The sequence below is a fragment of the Vidua macroura genome, chromosome 3 (assembly GCF_024509145.1).
Source record: "Vidua macroura isolate BioBank_ID:100142 chromosome 3, ASM2450914v1, whole genome shotgun sequence".
In the NCBI taxonomy this organism is placed as follows: Eukaryota; Metazoa; Chordata; class Aves; order Passeriformes; family Viduidae; genus Vidua; species Vidua macroura.
The window spans coordinates 43782904-43803020 of NC_071573.1; the positions used below are offsets into that span (position 1 = coordinate 43782904).

General features: G+C 42.0%; 2 protein-coding genes across 4 annotated transcripts; one reads left to right on the forward strand and one right to left on the reverse strand.

Annotated features, from left to right (window-relative positions):
* Nucleotides 1-1545: 1545 nt before the first annotated feature.
* On the reverse strand, nt 1546-11128 carry TBP (TATA-box binding protein). Of its 3 annotated transcripts, none has more exons than XM_053973537.1 (8): nt 11067-11128; nt 9218-9285; nt 8234-8559; nt 7091-7178; nt 5073-5164; nt 3787-3954; nt 3372-3466; nt 1546-2213 (listed from the first exon to the last, which is right to left on the reverse strand). In XM_053973537.1, exons 2-8 carry the CDS (start codon nt 9269-9271, stop codon nt 2134-2136), a joined length of 903 nt encoding a protein of 300 aa, XP_053829512.1. In that variant the 5' UTR covers nt 9272-9285; nt 11067-11128; the 3' UTR covers nt 1546-2133. The 3 variants fall into 3 exon arrangements, with proteins under 3 accessions (XP_053829512.1, XP_053829510.1, XP_053829511.1); XM_053973535.1 differs by having other exon boundaries at nt 9218-9454; XM_053973536.1 differs by having other exon boundaries at nt 9218-9309; nt 11067-11120.
* A 1860-nt stretch (nt 11129-12988) lies between these two features.
* On the forward strand, nt 12989-19907 carry PSMB1 (proteasome 20S subunit beta 1). Its single transcript, XM_053973540.1, has 6 exons — nt 12989-13196; nt 14417-14524; nt 15956-16037; nt 16482-16611; nt 18168-18274; nt 19630-19907. The coding sequence occupies exons 1-6, from the start codon at nt 13099-13101 to the stop codon at nt 19813-19815; spliced, it is 711 nt and encodes a 236-aa protein (XP_053829515.1). The 5' UTR covers nt 12989-13098; the 3' UTR covers nt 19816-19907.
* The last annotated feature ends 210 nt before the right edge of the window (nt 19908-20117 follow it).

Here is a 20117-nt window from a genome sequence, read left to right on the forward strand (position 1 = left end):
TCTGACTTTAAAACTATTTGCCCCATGCAGAAGTAGTTTAACTCCATTCCTGGTGCAGAGGCAGTTAAAGTCAGCCCTACCAGAACACATTTGTCTTGTTACACAGTGCCTGTAGCAGCAGATTTTCAGCTGAATTGTACCTTAAGTCTGCCATAATTGGTGAAGTTTAAAAATAAGTGTCCTCTGTAGGGATTTCTCAACTGTATGACTGCCATATAGCTGAAGCAAGACAATAGTGAAACCATAAAGCTGAGCTTTACTGTGGTAGTTGCTTAACTACTCCTACGGCTATAGTGGTATTTCCAAAAAAGGCTTTTTTTATGTGTTTCCCTATAGAATTGACTTCAGTTACATATTCCCTTACCCTGCTCCAACCATTCATGGCTGCTTACCTGTGACTCTGTGGGGTTTTTGAAATCATTTAGATGTTGAAAGTACTCAAATAAGCAGGCAGAGAATGCTGTACCTGGAAGCGGTTTTGTTATCACAGAACTTAATTTCTAGCAGGGTAGTTTGAAGCCCTGGTCCGTGTTGTGAAAGAGCAAACTGTCTTAAGTCACTGTAGTAGAGCTCAACTGATTTTGTTGAAAACTGTCCTATGGTTTCTTAAGGCTTCAAGATTTCTGAAGAGTTGAAGGGTTTTGCACGTAAGTTGATAATAGTTCAGGTCCTGCAAAAGCATGGACAGCCATACAGTTATAGCCAAGAGCTCTCAGGAACATTCATGAGCTCACAGCACAGAGTGGCACAGCACTGAAGGCAACACAGTGTTTGAGTATATCCTGCACAGCTACATTAATAAGATCCATTAAACCAGTCACTAAAACACCTGGAGAGACACTGGTGTAGAGAGAAGACTGAAGATTAAGGTCACTCAGGATTTGCAAGTGGAGCAGTATCAAAGCCAGCCAAAACTTAATTTTGTCTGGAATGAAACACCAACTTAGTAATGAGACCATTATTTACATTTGGGTTAGTTTCAGATAAAAGCTGTTTGAAATAATGTGTAAGTCATAGAGAGGTTATTATTCCTGGAAATGTACTGAAGAAAAAAAAAAGTCTATTTTTAGCTCTGAGCCTATTAGGCTTCAAGCATCATTCAGAAGGAAGATTATGTACATATTGAAAGGGCTTTGACATTTTACAGGAACACTAATATAGTGAGGCTGTCATAGCTGGTAAAATACAAAGGTAGTAATTTAAAGAAATTCTAGAAGCTAAGCAGGGATCTATTGTTTCAGTCAAGTGCAGCTATTTAAGATTTGCCTAAATCCCATCTGTTGAACATAAGGCAACACATACTCAAACACAAGCTAGTTTAACCAGTCATCTCTTTTGCTTTAACATATTGGAAATATTCAAGGTAGACATTGCCAAGGATGTGACTGCTGGTATGCAAGGCAGAGCACTGCTAAGATTCTCTCACAGCAACATGTCACTTACAGCAGTACATCTGATATTAAATAATCTCTAAATAAAAAAAGTAATTCAATGTATTTCATTCTACCAGCTGGGTAATTTTAAAATTTATTAAGACAGTTCCCATAGTTGTATAAACAGGGTTTATTGTACATGTGGAGTTGAAGAAGAGAAGAAAGGTATATATTATATATATATGTACAATGAGCCATTTCAATTAGTAAATTTATTCTATCTTGCTTAACACTGGAAAAAGGGAATGTGTCTGGCACCAAAGAAATTTAAAATTGAAAAAATTTAAAAGCTAAAGTTCTGTAAATTATAAAAACCATGGTCTTATGGAAGGAACTTAAAACATATATACACGGCAATTAAAGTGGTTTATACACTGAGTGACGAAGTTGCATTTGTCTTTAAACCAACTTACAGATTTTCTATTAATAGAACTGGCATTAAAACTATTTAAAATCTAGAATATAAATAAAAGTTGGAGGGGCTGCTCCAGGAACAGCCCAGTAAAGCAACTCACAGTAACTCCGTAGACATATTCAACAAAACAGTTCCCCTTGAGCATTAGGGAAGTAGGCACTAACTGGGAAATAGTCCAAGTCCTGGTGTTGCAGTTGCACTGGAAATCCGTTTCTTGTTACTGCTGTGCCATACACAATACCTTTTAAAATATACCCCTGATTTCTCTGAAATGCATAGAAACTGTTACGTTGTCTTTCTGAATCCCTTTAAAATAGGATAGATGTTTTCAAATGCTTCATAGATTTCTGCTCGTACTTTAGCACCTGGAAAAAGAGAAGGGATTAAATTAGTTTGTACCTTTTGCCAAATACTTAACTTTTAGAATGTGTATTTGAATGCAACTCTATATAAAACCTATGTGTTTCCATAAATCTCCATTTTTACAATCCTTTTTAAGACATTTCATAGAGAGCTTACATTACCAGCCTTCTCTGTTTAATCTGACAACTGCTAAAACTTTCACTAGAATCTCTGTGATGATGCTAGGTTGCAAATGGAATTTTCATATACATGATTGCCACAGGAGACCCAACAACAAAGCACAGCCGGTAGGATGTTTGTGCAGAACGGCCTAACTGGTGGAGCTTTTTTTGAGAGTGTGAGTATCAGGGGGAGGGACGTCTGGTAACGGAGACCACTGCAGAGAACTGCATTTCCCCACACTGCAGGGACATGATCCTTTTGTCTGTGGGTCTTGTGGGTTTCTTCTTCATAGTAAGACACAGCATGAGAAAAAATGGACGGAATAGACTGAGCACTCGAGGTTGAGGAAGTCCTAGAGCTCAAGTATCTCCCCTTCTTTGGTTGCTATATCATAGAGCATGGCAGCAGCCTGCAACCAAGCTGCCAGAGAAAAGCTAGCTCAGTCACATGCTCAGCCACAGAAACAGTCTTTCTGATTTTGCCAGAAAAATCACCTGCATTCTTACAGCTTTTTGGGCACCTGATGATAGGTTCACGATGATTGTTCCTTTCATCTAGCCAAATGTGCTGTTGCTTTGTGCATTCCCATCTGTTAAGGAACATAGTGCAGGTAGCTGTGTGTGCAGTGGCAGTGCTGAGCTGTAGGTTGAGCTCTGGGTGAAGGACACCCAGGCAAGAGGCCTGAACTGCTGAATCTTTGCATAACAAAGCCTGGTGCTGAGTGTGGGGAGTCAAGCAGGACACCTGTTGGCTTCACTGGAGCTGCCCGCTGCAAACAGGCTTTGGTCCTGCTGCAGCTGGTGTGGCTCTGACTTGCCAGATTGGCTGCTGGATGGCTGCACAGGGAAGTTTCCTTAACATCGCCATTCATGGAATACTCTATTAACACTCCTTTCTCAGTACTGTCATCTCTAAAGGAAAAGTACCTAGCAGCTTATGTATCCCTGTCCTCTGTCATACAGTCTGACCTCTTGGAGTAAGATACTGTCTTCACTTACCAGTTAAAACCACTTTTCCAGAAACAAAAATAAGCAGAACAATTCTTGGCTTAATCATTCTGTAGATTAAGCCAGGAAACAATTCCGGCTCATAGCTGTAAGAGAAGAGAGTGTGTTTAAACATGCTTGCAGACCCATGTTCCACCCTATCTTCTGGGCCCAGTCTAGGACCAGGCAGAGCAGATGCAGACTTCCCTGAAACTATATACTTCAGGTTTGATATGAAACTTGGGGAGTGTAGCAGGGAACATCATTTTGACAGGTTCACATTGGGCAGCCTCAGTTACACCTGAGGCAGTGCAGAGATGGGAACAAAGATGCAGGTTTCCCTGTGGTGCAAGGGAATAATCTAAACAGATGTTACCTTCTAAGATAGTATGTAACAAGAATGAAACATAAGCAAGCCTTTTTTTACCTGCTGAACTGCTGGTGTGTGAGTACCAATCCTTCCAATCTGATGGGAAATTTCACATCACAGCTGCCCACCATATTCTGAATTTTAAAATCCAAAAATTTTGCAGGAAAACCCAGTTTCTGGACAACTCTTGCATACTTCCTTGCAGCCAGTCTGGATTGCTCCTCACTGAAGTGAGAAAAGGATATCCATATTACTGCCTCAGTTAAGTATTACTTCAAGCAAACAGCATTAAACCACAAATACCTAACTGGGGAAAAAAGTCTGTGTGGGGGGGAGAGGGGAGTTCAAATGCAAAACTTTTGCATCCAAAATTAACAACTAGCACTGACTGGTTTTCATGCTAATTTTGGTAATAGGCGTCTGGTCACCATTAGTACTGCACTCACTGTTCATGAGACATAAAACAGTAAATTATAAATCCATAAATTTTACATTTTTAAAATATTGGCCAGAGTCCCTCCAATGGGACATTAAGATTGTTACTTAAGTTTTCACCTTAGAACAACTTTGAACTACTACTGCTAGAAAATACGTATTTCTATAAAAATCTGTCAACTAGCAAAATCTTCTGCTTGATTCAGCCCAGGCATTCAAACATGGGTTTAATACAACTGCACAGCCTTACCAACTGTTGCAGAATTCAGTTTGCTTCAGGTTTGTAAATAGCTGAGAATCTGTTTGTTGCTGACGCAGAGTAAGACAACTTGAATTTCAAGTGTCACCAGGCAGAGAAAGTGTTTCCCTGTACAGATCTATTCATTCATCTCTGCTTATTAGTTTTTTCCTTCTGGATTCTTACCAGACTTCTTCAGAGCAGAATTTTTTTCCCGCCCACCAGAGTTAAGCTTATGTTTAGTTTTCAATTCTTGTGCTTCAATGGTCATGTTAAGAACTACATGATCACTACAGGATCAGATTACAGGAACCAGATATTTGGAGCTCTTGTCCTGTGATGAATGAAGCTATTCAAATATAAAATCCTTCTGACACCGTCCTTACACTTTAAGCAGTTCCAATGCATAGTTGCTGAATTTTTTTAATTATTAGAAAAAGCAGATAACTGCAAAGCCAAAAAAAAAAAGAATATAATAACCTCTGCAAACCAGGGATTGAAGTCCCTTCAATCACAAACAGGCATTTTCTGTAGAAATGTGTATAACCTGAGGTAACTGTGAAGCAAGATTAGTTGTACCTGTACAACTTTGATGTGTCTATATAAACAAGCATCATGGTACATGAGAAAAGACAGCCTGAGTTAGTTTCCTCATAATGCCTAAACATACCTTTTTGCTCCTGTGCACACCATTTTTCCAGAGCTGAATATCAGTGCAGTAGTACGTGGTTCTCTTATTCTCATAATAACAGCAGCAAAACGCTGAAGTGTGAGCATTGAGACTGTTAGTGATATACTGCTGTCATTATTACATTAAAACCAAATCTGCATCATGTAAGTTACACTGCAGTGCAAGGAAAACTAAGGTCAAACATACTTACAGATCACTCAAAGTTTACTTGACACGCTTAAACCATAAGTACCTTCAAGCACACACACTGAGAGATAGAGACAGGCAGAAAGGATATTTACCACTGCATTCTTGTTCATCTCTCATTACTATATATGCAACATATAAATAACACTAACATTTGCATCAGAGCAATAGAAACAATTTTAAAAATAAATTTTAAAAAATTCCTCCATATGTTGGAATTTTATAAGTCAGATGGAAGACTATCAAAAAAAAAAAATGGACAGGGCTACATTACCAGCAAACAGAACAGCTGGAGATCAAAGTCCTGTGTAAACAGAAGTCACCTCAGCTACCACTGTAGGACACAGCAGCCTGATTAGCTCTAACTTTTTATTCTCAGTAAGCATTTCCAAATATTCTTAAGTTCCTTGAAGCAAGAGATACTGGAAATTGAGGTGGGCACACACACACACAAAAAAAAACCCTGTTTGTTAAATTTAACTTGGAACAGCTCACCCTGCAGTCCCATGAATTGTTCTGCTGACATAACCAAGGAAGTAGTGTGGGTTACCCAACAGTACATTTGTCAAAATATGACTTAAATAATACAGCCAAGCAACAGCTTTCTTTGATAGATGAATCTACTGACTAAATGCCAGGAGTATGTTACATAACCCTTCTATCCCTCTGCCATAGGAAACAGTGTTTCACATTGATTATTCTAGTCTACAAATTTTACACAGCCACCTACCCCCTACATTAGGAGTTACCAAGGCATGCTCAAATTTTTGCTGCTCTAATATCTTACTCGCAATTATGTAACAGCATCACTGGTATAAACTTACAGAACAGTCATTTATCATATATGCCTGCATGCGTGCTTTAACCTTTGAGAGCAGAGCAGGTCAACTGCAGCAAAATATTAAATGCTAAAACAAGAAAAACACACACACCCCCCAGGAAAACTGAAGCCTTCCCAAGACAAGCCAATTCAACTATGCAACATCTAAACTTTTATTAGTGTCCAGCTACTGTTGTTGCAAAGATACATTTTCAAGAGGAGCCACCCAAAAGAAACATGAAGCAACATTATTTTCTTGATTAATGCTCCATGTCCTTTGCTGTTGTTCAGATTTCCCAAGCTAAAAAGATACTACTTATTTAGAACCCTACTACTATTAAGAAGCAGCAGGCAACTTTGAAGTCAGTATGTAAAAAAATCAATTTAATTGATTTTGATCCATTTTAATGTTCCATCAAACTCAGCCATCAGAAACAATGAGATGGCAGAAGTACTGGAGGAGAACATGAAAGAACAGAGGGAAGCGAGGCTATGAAAAATAAGCTAATGCCCTGAGACAGTAAGAATTCCAGAGGAGCAGCTAGGTGGAAGAAACCACAGCTCAGGCAGGAGTCCAGGATTTTAATTCTTCTTTTCTTTCTCCTTGTTGGGAGATAGGGAACAAGATTTAATCATCAGATATTTCACAGTAATAAGCAAAAAGAGCTCACTGAGCACTACAAACAAATATGCCATATGAACAGCAGCAGAGGCCAACTCCACCACAAAAAGCTTGGCCAGTATACTACACTGTTGGTTAAGTTTTTTCTAAATCTAACAACTTACAACCTGGTGCACAGCACAGCTACCTCAGCATAAAAATGCTTTTTACTAATTTGAACATCCTAAGTTTATTAAAGCTTTCCTTTTAACTACAGTATAAAACTGCATATATAGCAGGTAGGTTTTTCAGCCTATTGCAGCAGCCTGCAGCCACAACCTGTGCCTTTAATTTATCTGTTATAGAATGAACTCAATACATTTCTCTTACCTTGGGATTATATTCAGCATTTCGGGCACGAAGTGCAATAGTTTTTAGGTCAAGTTTGCAACCAAGATTCACTGTGGACACAATATTCCTAAAGACAGATCAGAGAAATATATTAAAAAAACAGTAAGGAATTCATGTGTCTTCCTTATTTTTAACCAAGCCTAATCAATTTTGTTTTTTTGATTATTTTGTTTCTCCAAGCAACTTTGAATGGCATCTTTCCTACTAACATGAGCACTGAGCAGTGTTTTGGCTCAGGAACCTCTTTTTGTGAAGCTCCTAAGGCATAATTACTGATTCTGTCTGCTTATCTGTCAGCTGTTATGAAAAGTGTCCCAGGAGAAGAATCTCTATTTCAGTTTGGCAGGAAAATTTACTGATGCTGAGAGCCCTCACCACAATCAGGGAAGCTGCTGGAAATAGGAGAAAATGAGATAGTACCATCTGAAATTTTCCTTGCTATGCCCTTCAAGGAGCAAAACTAAGTGGGAATGAACCAGGAGGTAAATGCATTGCCAGGAGATGGGATAGCAGGTCTCCAGAAAGTTTTAAAAGGTTACTAGATAAAAATTTTGTTTTCTGGGAAAAACCTGAAATATAAAGGTCCTCGATGAGGGAAAAAAAGTAAGAAAAATATGAGAAACTACTCTTTCAATTCTTGGTATCAACCATTTCTTGTTTTCCCTTCCATAAATTTCTGAAGTAACTTTTTCTTTAAAACTGAAGTTCACTGAAAATACTTCCATACCTGAACTTAGAACTAGTTCTAGGGTTTTTTACCTTCTCACAAACTCAGTGTTAGCCATGCATTGGAAAACGAAACATCTTGAACTCCTAAAGTGCAAGGAGTTAAAAATTACCATGCTGTTAAATGAAGACATATATAACCCTCCATTGGTATGCTCCAAAGATGGACCGTTAACAAATCACTAAGAAACTGTTTATATTACTAAGTGGTTTAGTAATGAAGCGAAGCTAAAAATAAAAGTAAAAATTACTCATATTGCTACAGGAGACTCATAATTTCTCAGGACCTCCCATCCCACCAAAATGCAGTACCTAATTCCTGATGTGACTTTGGTCCTAAGTCTTTAAAGGGCTATCTGAGAAAGGACATGATGCACTAACACATGGGGCACTCACTGTAGTTGTGGCACTATGCCAGAGCTCTCTGATGCCGGTGTTGCAGGAGTTATGGGAGTCATTGGAGTCATTGGAGAGGAGTACAGAGGTGTGGTTCCCGGTAAAGGGGCTGTGGTAAGAGTCTGTGAATGGAAGAGCTGGGGGGTTTGACCAGATGTTCCCTGTGTTGCTTGCTGTGACGTGGATTGCTGTGCTGCTTGCTGCTGCTGCCGCTGCTGTTCCTCCAGTATGGACAGACTGTTGGTGCTCTGGACAGGCTGCGGTGTCAGTCCTGTGCCATATGGCATCATTGGGCTGAAAATTGGAATTCCTGGAGTCATTGCACCCTACAGAACATGACATGAAAACCACAGATCATGACGACTCCATTTTGTTTTTAAGAGACAAAAGTTTTCGGGAGGAGTCAAAAATAAATCTGCTAGCTGAGTTGCTCATATCAAACCTGAAGTATATAGTAGTAAATCGTTAAAATCAGAAAATCCATGGAAATGCAGCTGTTCTAAAGAATAAAGTATTACCCAAAGGAATCTAGGGAACATGACATGCTTCTCACACTACCTTGCAAGTATATCTCAACTTTGACCCACAATTTAACTTGAAACTGTCTGAACACCAACTGTGCTCACTGTACCCACTGCATTCATAGCCCAGCAACAATCCATTATGTACACAGTTTAAGGAGCAACCACCTAAATTAAATTAATCTTTCCAACCTGTCAGTCATGTGTCAACTTAAGAGGAACCCCATTAAGAAATCACACTTATATTCTTACACTCTGTGTATAAGAAACCATGTGTTTCTTATACTTCTAAATACAGACAGCAATGGTTTCAAAAATCTGCTTTATACTAGTATTATTCGATACCTAGCAGAATTTTTCAGATCTGTAAACAAAAAAATGTGAAACTAGATGCAAGAAAGAGGAAAGCACTTTCATAAAGGAAATTCAGATCACAGTTACATTTTAAATAATTTGTTTTTACCTGAGGGGAGGCTAAGCCTTGAGCGTAGGGTGGCAAACTGTTGTTCTGATCCATGATTCCAGTTATTTCTTTGGTGAGGCCAGAAGAATTTCCTTCAATTAATTTAAATAAACTTCAAATCCTAGAGATTTTTTAACCATTTAAAACATTCCAGCGAACTAGCTTTTAAAGCCAAGCTGAAAGTGTTAGGAAAACATCAGCTTCAGAGAAATATGAGTCTACAACACTAACCAAAGTCTGGAAAGAAAAAAAGTAGTATCTTGAGAATAATATCTAAACACAAACCCAAAAGCAAACCTATCAGCTGCTGACTCAGATAAGAGACACCCACGTACAAATACATATAAGAACATTCACGCACACATGCATGCAGAATCCATAAAAATAACCTTTTTCAGGCACACTCCAAAGAAACTTTGCAGTATGATTCTGCTGAAGTCCCTGGCAGGTCACCTGACTCACATGGGCAGGCCTCTGTCTAACCAAACCCTCCAGCACTAACAGCTCAAGCTGTTGATGTTCATTCTACTCCAAGCTTCACTTCAGCTGCAAAAGCACTGATTTTTTTAGAATTTAATTCCCTTGGCTACTAATTGACATTGCTTGTAAGTCTCTTGCTGGCCATTTTAAGGCTTGGGCTTTCAAAAATTACTTTTTTTCTTCTATGAGAAAAGCATCGCAGCTCAAATCACAGCTAGGAAAACCTCTTCTATCCAATTCCATAAAACAAAGCACTGACAGATTTCAAACTGTAATGACATGCATTTTGTGAGGAAAAAAGAAATATGTGAAAACCAATTCCAAGTACAGAAGTGAAACATACAATGATTTTCTTTCATTTTAAGCTATACTTCTGTTGCTGTGTTATGGAAATAAACAGAAGTAGAGAATTTAAATGTTACTATACCAATGATATAAAATATTATCCCATTATTTGTAAGTTTCTTAACTATTGCTAAGAAATACTCAAGGTCATTATCAGACCATCTCAAAATCTGAAGACAGCCTATGCAGCCTCTCTTTTTTTTAAGATATGAGAGCTTAAAACTACATTAATATTTACACTGCAGCTAGAAAGGCCTGCTTTTTTCCACCCATGGCCATAAGATATTATCATCTTTACCTTCACCAAAGGTATCAAGCAGAGCACCCAGGTTTTACAACGTGGGTACATTAGAGGCCTAAATATTATCCTGGAAGAAACAAAGTCAACTCCTCGACAGCCCAGCTATTTAGTAAGAAGGCTGGATACCAGGCATGCCAAAACCTGCACCCAGGGCACCATCTACGAAGAGGTCCCTCCTCTACCCACTTAAGTCGGCTTGCTCGGATCTCCACTACAAACGTCGGACGACAATTCGGTCGAGGGAACAGAGTCCAGAAGCCGCAGACAGCCCGGAGGAGGCCCCGACCCACCACCGAGAGGCCCTTTTCGGGCTCGCCACCAGCCACACAGCAGCGCTCGGCGTGCGGCCACAGCCTGCCCGCGCCCCCCAGCCCTCCTCGCTCCCCATCCAACACCGGCCCCGGCCCCGGCCCCGCGCAGCCCCCGCCCGCCCTCGTAGGGTCCCGCCGCTGCCCGCGCCCATCCCGCGGCCGGCGCCACTGCCGCCTCTCGTCCCCGAGCCGCGGCGGGGGAGAGAAAGGCGGCCGCCGCCTCCGCGCCGCGGGAGTCCCTCCCCGCTTCCCCCGGCCGCGGCTCAGGCCGCCCGGGAGGTGCGGAGCGAGCCTGGCCCGCGCATCGTCCCCGCCCTCCAGGCCCGGCCTGCCCCACACCATCGCGCCCCACCAGCCTGTCCGCGGGCGGGGGGCGAGCGACGGCCGCGGGGGAGCGGCGGGCACTCGGTACCTGGCGCTCGCTCCGCTCCCGCCGCGCTCAGCGCCCGCCGGAGCCCGGCCTCGCCCCGCCCCCGCACCACCGGCGCGCCCGGCGCGTCACTTCCCGCCGCCAGCGGGACAAGAGCCTTCGCAGGGAGGGACCTTCGGAAATTTTCGAGGGCGAGTGCAGGGTCCTGCACCTGGAGAGGCGTAACCACATGCACCATGCACTGCTGGGAAGCAGCTCTGTGGAGAAGCACGTGGGGCTCCCTGGGGTGCATTAGGAAGAGCATTGCCAGCAGGTCGATCCTGCCCCTCTACTCAGCCCTGGCGAGACCACGTCTGGAGTGCTGTGTCCTGTTCTGGGCTCTTCAGGACAGGAGAGACATGGAACCCCTGGAGCAGATGCAGCAGAGGACTACAGAGATGATTAAAGATTGGAGCATCCACTTATGAGGAAAGGCTGAGGGACCTGGGCCTGTTCAGCCTCGAGAAGACACGACTGAGAGGGGACCTCATAAATGTGAATAAATATCTAAAGGGTGGGTGTGAAGAGGATTCATCTGGGCTTATCTTGGTGGTGCCAAGCAGTAGGACAAGAGGCAATGGGCAGATACAGATGCATGGGAAGTTCCACCTGGATATAAAGAAGAACTTCTTTATTGTGCAGGTAACCAAGCACTGGAGTAGATTGTCCTGAGAGGTTGTGGAGTTTCCCTCACTGGAGATGTTCAAGAACCATCTGGACACAACCCTGTGTCAGGTGCTCTAGGATGGCCCTGCTTGAGCAAAAAAGGTTGCTCCAGATGACCCCCTGTGGTCCCTTCCAAATCCTGTGAATCTGTGGGGGTCCCTGGCAGTGCACCAGGCCCTCACAGGAGCTGTGGTTCCTCGCATTGGAGCTGTACAAAGTTCTACACTGCTGTGCTGCCACCTGCAGATCTCGCCGCTGTGTCTGCACAGTGCCCATGGAGACTGCAGCCACCACAGCTGTGCTGGCAACACACTTCTGGCCAACACACTGGCTGCCTGAGCAGGGCAACACACTTTTCCTCAGGAGCACCATGTGTCCCCTGCATCTCACTGTCCCGCCCTGTCCTCCTCCCCTAGTACCTCTTCGAGCTTCTATCCCAGTCCTTCCCACTTGTTTCCACTTGTGCCATGGTGCCTGGCACCACAACCTCGAGGACCTGCTGAGACCCCATCTGCAGTACTGTGTCCAGCTCAAGAAAGGCCTGGACCTGTTGGAGCAAGTTGAGAGGAGGGCCTCCAAGATGCTTAGAGGGATGAAGCACAAGGAAAAGCTGAGATAATTTTGATTATTCAGCCTTGATAAGAGAAGGCTTCAGGGTGACCTACTAGAAAGGTGGAGGGGGACTTTTCACAAGAGCATGTAGTGACAGGACAAGGGGGAATGGCCTCAAACTGAAAGAGAGACGGTTTAGATTAACTATTAGGAAGAAGTTCTTTGTTGTGAGGGTGGTGCAATACTGGCATAGGTTGCCCAGGGAAGTTGTGGGTGCCCCATCCCTGGAAGTGTTCAATGCCAAGCAGGATGGAGCTCTGAGCGGCTTGGTCTAGTGAAAGGTGTCCCTGCCCGTGAAAGGATAGATGATCTTTAAGGTCCCTTCCAACTCCAACCACTCGATGATTATATGATTCCCGACTCTTGCTCTTCACGGTGGTTCCAAAAGTGCTCTCCCTACATAACAGGAGCCACGCTCCTGCCCACCCGCCCAAACACGATTGGTGTGTGATGGCCTCACCACAGCTTCTGATCAGCCTGCGTGTTTCCACGAGCGGGCACGCAGGCGACAGGGCAGCGCCGGCATCGGCTCTTGTCCAAGCGCTGCCCTGGAGCCCAGGCACACACCTTGCCGCAGGCGGGGCCGGGCCGGGTTCCGCTCCACGGCGGCCCCGCCGCCCTCCGGCCAGGCCCCGGCGCTCGCCGCCCGGCAGAGCAGCCGAGAGGAGGCGGTGCTGCTCTCTCCTCCCAGAGCGGCTCCGCTTCCGCCTCCGGTGCCGCCATTTCGCCGTGAGACAGCAGCGATCGGGCGGCCGCGATGCTGTCCACCGCGGGATGCGGGCTCTCCCGCCCTGAGACGGGACTGGAGGCGCCCGTGCAGCACTACCGCTTCTCGCCGTACACCTTCAACGGAGGGTGAGGGGCCCGGGCAGGCAGCGGGCGGGATGGAGCATCCGCGGCCCGGGGCATGGGGCCCAGGGGAGAGCGGCGCCGGGGATGGGGGTTTGCCTTACTCCTGCTTCTCCTCGGTGCCCAGTGCGGGTTTATCTCCCCTCACGGTCTCCTCTTTGTAGGGAGAGAGCGGCAGCACAAGCAGGAGCTAGGCTCGGGCTTGCCTTGAGGCCTTGCAGCCTTTCAGGGTGTTCTTGCCTGTCCGTGTGGCTTTTGGAACACTCGGGCTCCCTAAACTCCGATTGGTCTTAAAGTACGCATCTTTTGTTCCCCGCAGGGCTGCTTCTTTGTAGTGGCTTAGGAAACCCAGGTAATGGTTCTGTTACAGAGTCCTGTAACAGAGATGTTAGGGCTGGACGGGTGCTGTGAAGATCATCCAATCCAACCCCCCTACTAAGGCAGGGTCACCTCGAGCAGGTGACACCACAATGTGTCCAGGTGGGTTTTGAATGTCTTCAGAGAGGGAGACTCCACGACTTCCCTGGGCAGCCTGTTCCAGTGGTCTGCCACCCTCAAAGTTAAGAAGTTCTTCCTGATGTTGAGGTGGAACTTCTTGTGTTTTAGTTTATGGCCTTTGCTTTTTACCAAGCTGCTGGTAAACGTCTTCCTGGGTTGAATGCTACGTTGCTGTAAACTGTTAAAGGCAGGTGATGTTTTACACACCTGAGTTGGTGGCATGATCTGGCCAGGTAGGTTTTTTTCCTTATGATGACTACTGCTTTATAAAGGACATCTCTTTGTTACTTAATGGTAGTACACCTGTGGTGATCACAGTACTAGTTGTTAGCAAGTAATAACATCAGATTTTAAAAGTGACATTTATTTAAGTGTAGAGATACTGTTGCTCAGTACTTTGCTTGTTTTCGAAGGATGAGTTATCAGGCATATAAAATACCTCATCCATTGGGTCTGGTTCTTGCCTGGTGTAGAGTCTCTCTTTTACCAAGTTTCCATACAGTTTAAATCAGAGTAGAGGGCCACATGCGTATATCTTCTTCAATCTGTCTAGTGTCTTCTTCCTTTTGTCTTGAGTAGGGATGTGCATAGTGGGAAACATAGCAAGGAATGTAAGATACTTGACAGAATGTGAGTCTGGGTGTAGAATTGCTATCTAGCTTGTTTCTGTGTTGCTTAAGAAGATGCTTGTGCTGAAGGCCATGATTTACCAATACTCTTTTTTTAAGGACTGTGCTGGCGATTGCTGGAGAAGACTTTTGTATCGTTGCCTCTGACACGCGTCTGAGTGAAGGCTATTCAATTCACTCCCGAGACAGTCCAAAATGCTACAAGCTGTAAGTCCAGATCTGCAAGGATTGAAAAAGATGAAAAATTTTTTGTTTTGCTGACCATGTCACCTGTCTCCTGATTTAAGCAGAATTCTTAGAAGAAAAAGCACAGTAACAAAGTAGATTTTGGAGTTGTGGTGACCTTTGCTGTAATGCAAGATGTGATGTGATGTTGTAAATATAGCCAGATTTCTTGTGTCATGCTCTTGAAGTTAAGTGAGAACAGAACATTTTTAGCATTAAACAAACCTTAACATGGAGCTTTTTGGCTGGATAATCGGAAAAATTTTTAACTTAACTGTAGCAAAACTTAATCCTATGATAACTCATTCTACTTCATCAGGAGATCTGGTGATGGTATGCAAGTGTGCCCACTGCTGCCCGTTGTACTGTATCTCTCTAGTTAATTACCTGGCACTTTAGAGATGTGTTTGTTTTAGGGGAGGTAAACCTATCAGTAGTTCCAGAATTGAACTTTCTAGTCTCATTTTATGCTTAGTTTGACTCACCTGGGTAGCATCTTCTTGGTTTACAGCTACACATTATTTATGTTTATTTTACTGCAGCAGGTACTTGCCTCGTAGGCTGTCATCAACTACGTAAACATTTTTTTTGTCTGGGTTATTGTTACTTTTTCTAAATTGATGACATGAAATCAAAATAACTTGGTTTCTCCTGGCTAACTTGTTACTACTATATGTTTGACTCTCTGATACTGTCCAGATGGAGATTAGTCTGGTACAGTATACATATTGCACACGGTGGCTTTTTTGTAATTCTAGTGACAGGCTGAGAGAAGATTTTGTTTTAAGATATTTTCTGAATGACTGCTTTGGGTTGGTTGGTGTGTATTAATGTTTCTAGACTCTTTTATTTCCTAGAATTAAAATTTCAAGTGTGTGTTCCCATGGTTAGTGTTCATAAAACATTTCAAAACTGAGCAGAGAGCTAAGCTTCTCTAGTGCATCTGCAGCCAGGTAACTTCTGTTTGTGCTGACAGAAGCCACCAAAACCATAAATGTCACATAACCATTATACAAGCTTAATGGAGCCCTCTGGTCTGATGGAGTAAAAATTGGACTGAGTGATAGGATCTGTGGCTCCCCAGTGTGTAACAGTCTAAGACTGAATTGCTACAGCTGGAGTCAGGGGTGCATGAAGAAATGGAGAACTTCTTTTTTTCAGTCTTACTGACAGCTGAAGAAGGAAGTGGTTGAAGAAAGACATCTGCATGGTCCTGCATTTATTGAGTCCTCTTCAAGATGTAGGTTGCAGTTGTCTTTTATACACCACAGATTTGTTACTACGTTACTACTGGTTTTGACAGCACTAGAAAAACTGAAAATACATTTGGTGTTTTCGTAATAACCTACTGTATAAGAAATTGCTGTAGTTTGTGCTAAGCCTAAAATTGCAATAATATTTTACGTTTTTCAGAACAGAACAAACTGTCATTGGATGCACTGGTTTCCATGGAGACTGCCTTACCCTTACTAAAATTATTGAAGCCAGATTAAAGGTAATGACGAATGTTACTGTATTTAGAAACTTAGATTCTTAATATTATACTTGAGACTAATAATATAATGTTTTATATATAACTTTTCTGCTGGTTTTTCCCAAGTGTTTGTATCATAACTGTTTTGCTAGTGAAAGATCTGGCAGGGAAAATTGGTGCTGTGTTCTTATTAAGTGTGACACCACAAATTTATAGAATGGAAGAGCTGGAAAGGATATTGTAAATGAGGCAACACCTATTTATTACAAAAATTTGAAGATATGTTAATCTTTGGCTTGTAAAGAGGCTTTACCTTTTAGACCAGCCTGTTCTCACTAATTGTGCTGGTTAATAATTTTGTTTAGAGTCAGATTCTTCTGTAGCAAGGTTACAGGAAATGTAATTCTGGTTGAATGTCAGCTTTAGTGTTTGACTTTCTTCTTGGATGTGCTCTACCACTGGCAGATGTACAAGCATTCCAACAACAAGGCCATGACTACAGGGGCTATTGCAGCAATGCTGTCTACAATCCTCTACTCTCGACGTTTCTTTCCCTACTACGTTTACAATATAATCGGTGGACTTGATGAAGAAGGTAAGACTTCAAACAGAAAAAGAAAAAGGAAAAATACTGCATTTCTGTGGGTGGATAGCTATTCCTTTACATTTCAAGTGTACTGATTGAATAACAAAGTTGGTGTTGCTATTCCTAACACCTGCCTTTAGGCATTATGGTACTTTGACAGATTTAATACATACTGTGTATCTGGCTTGTTTCCTAGTTTTTGTTATTAATTTGATTTTTCATTTCTAAAGGTCTGAAAGTCTTAAAAGCTATGTTATAATTATTTGATTACAAATAAAATCTCTAAAGTGAAATAATTCATACTTTACACTGGAACATTTTACAACTGTTTTGCTGGATTTTTTAATTGCATCTTTAAAGTAGATGTCACCAGTAAAATTGTATATGTTTCACTCAGACCTGTGAGTGTGGTAAAGACTATTTAATATGAAGACTTATTCCAGACGCAGGTTTCTACAGTTATTTCTAAATGTTAACTAATCTCTAATGAAAATCATGACTTCTACACAGAAGCTGTAGTATAATGTACAGCCCTTCCAGAACTTATTTGGCTCCTGCCCAGTGATTTGGTTGAGTTGCTGAAATACTGTGTTTTCTGGCTTTGTGAAGGAGCTCAGAGGTGGTCTTGTTTGGATAATTTTAGCCATCCCCTGCAGTTTATTTTTACCAGTAAGTTATACTGCTTTCCCAGTCTTGCTAAGACATGTCTATGGTTTCTGGGATCTGGCAGGGGATTAGTCTGCCCTCCATAATGGTAAATCTTGGATTATAAGGGCAGCTGATAAGAATCAGAGTGCAGGTTTGCTTGCATGGACTAAATGAGGGTCCAGCAAGATTGATTGTTGATTTGGCTGGCTTTCTCAGAGCTGTTCAGCTCCTGTGCTCTGCTGCCAAGGGCACTGGCCAGTTAATTGAATTGGGTGCAGCCTGTCTGAACAGAAAGGCTGGGCTTGGCCAGCTGGTGCATTCTGACTGGCATGTCCTAGTCAAACCCTAATGCTTCAGAGCTACAGTGTGTCTGTACCTCTGGTGTTGGTGCAAGCCAATAAGCTTTGCACCACCTGGTCTGGTTTCAGAGGGAAGTGTGCAAGAGACCAGAGCATCATCCCTGGTTCTGGGAGTTCAATGCAGAGGCATCCAGGCATGCTTTCTGGAGGTAATTCAAGAAGTGTATCATTGAGGAACGATGTCTGAGCTGCTTGTTTGTGTTTGCCTCGGAACCCCTGTGGCTTTTTGTGCAGCACTATACTCTAGTTCATTTTTCTGCTTTGATTACTCTGATCAGCACTTTTTCTGTGGTAAGTACTGTAGGAAACATCTGTTGAAGCATAGTTGTGGCTTAAATAAAGAAAATAACCTTGGATATTGTACCAGGCTGCAGCCATAGCGAGTCTTCGTAAAAAGCATCATCTGAACATACTCAGTGTTGTTTGGTAAAGGTTTACTGGGATCTGCAGTGTTCCAGATACTGCTTATCCAGAGAGCTGGTTTTGTTGAAGATGCTCGTCAGTATTGGGCAGCTTTCTGAATTGTGATTACATACTAATTCTTTGGGTTTTTTTCAGGGAAGGGAGCAGTTTATAGCTTTGATCCAGTGGGCTCTTACGAGAGAGATACTTTCAAAGCAGGTGGATCAGCAAGTGCAATGTTGCAGCCTTTGCTGGATAACCAGGTAAAATAGCTTGTTGGCTTTTGTTTTGGTTTGGTTTTTTCCTTATCTCAGTAAAGACTTGTGACATTCAAATTAATGTAGCTTTACTTCTGCAGAATATTACTTTTGAGAGAAGTTTTAAATCTATTACCCAGGTAGGATCTGGTAATCCATACATTTATAAACTATGTGGCTTTACTTTCTCAGGAGAAATCAAAGTTTTGCTTTGGGATCTGTTCAGGTTTTCAATACATTATTTGTATTTGCAGTGCCTGTTTAAAAGACAGAAATGTTTTAATTGGGGAACTATGTTTATCCCAGAAGTTGTTGGGATGGGGTTTTTTCTGGGTTTTGGGAGTTTTTTCTTGGCTGATAACATAAATGTGCCTGTTACTTAGTATGAAATAATACCAAATTAAGAAGATAGAATTAATACATACATTTCATAATTTAACATACCCTTGTTTAAGTCTTCAGTTTTGTACCACTCAGATACCATTTTTTAGTAAGAGTGTTCTTACATAAAACTGCTGGAAACTCATTCAGTTAAATCTGTCTGAAATTCTTGAAGAATATTTTCATATTTAGTTGAAGCTGTTAATAATTGAATGGGAGAAATGCCAAAACATATTTTACTTATTTTAAGTTTTTGACATTGGTGTTGGTATTTAGTCACTTGAACCTGATGTTCACCAGCTTTTGTGCTTAGAAAAGTGGTAAGCATTCTCGACTCTTACCAGATGAGAAAGGAATAGAGTATTTCCTTTTTTTTCTTTTTTTTTTTTAAACTCTGTTAACTGAAGGAAATATGTTCTGCAAAACCCAAGTTGTCATAAGTAATTTTTTATTGCTTATGGGTTTCAGGCAAAACATGGGACTCTTCTCCTTTACCTGTTCTGATGCTTAAGTTGACACCTGTATTTATGAGCTAATAATGCTATTTGGTAGGACCAGATATGCTCCAATATAGACTTAGTTTTGAAGTCTCGGTATCTTAGGGAATATTTGCTTTTAAGAAATGTTCCTAACTACAAGTGACAAGAGAAAAAAACACTCATGTACAGTTCTGGTACTGCCAACCTTGTGTGTAAGAGTTAGATCAGATCCAAATGTTCATTGTGATCTTGTACATGCTGAATGAGCAGGAGGAGCTATGCTGGCTGTATATTGGATCTGCTTCTAGGTAATTTTCTCAGAGTATTGGTATTGGCAAAGTTCCCAACTGTAAACTGTGTGGAGGAATAATTTTTCAGCTTTGGGGTTTTTAAAATAGATGGACCATTTCTTCTTTTTAATTCATCTAAATCTGTTTATTCTAGTGCAGAGACTGAATCAGTTTTCATAGATGGATAAAATACATTTTCATATTTTCTTAGATTGGCTTCAAGAACATGCAAAATGTGGAGCATGTACCTCTAACCCTGGAAAAGGCTTTGCAGCTGGTTAAGGATGTCTTCATTTCTGCTGCTGAGAGAGATGTGTACACTGGGGATGCACTAAAGATTTGCATTGTCACAAAAGATGGAATTAAAGAGCAAACTGTCCAGTTACGAAAAGACTAATTCAATTCATGTGTAAGCAACTTATCTGTGATGTACAATTTACCTGTGTAATGAAGACATTTGTCCAATTAAATTTTTTTCAAGAAGTTCAACTACTGTGGTGCTGAGTATTTTCTGTCTTTGTTAGAAGTTGTTTTTTTAAGAAACCAGAGCAGTTCATGGTGAGGAAGCAGCTTAAAGTTACAAGTCAGTTTCCTTCATCATATCTTAATCTATCAATCAGGCTAATTCTAATGGAAGTTTAATCCCCTTCTCACAATCCCTTATGCTGAACTATGGGGGAGTATTAAAATTTAGGCTCA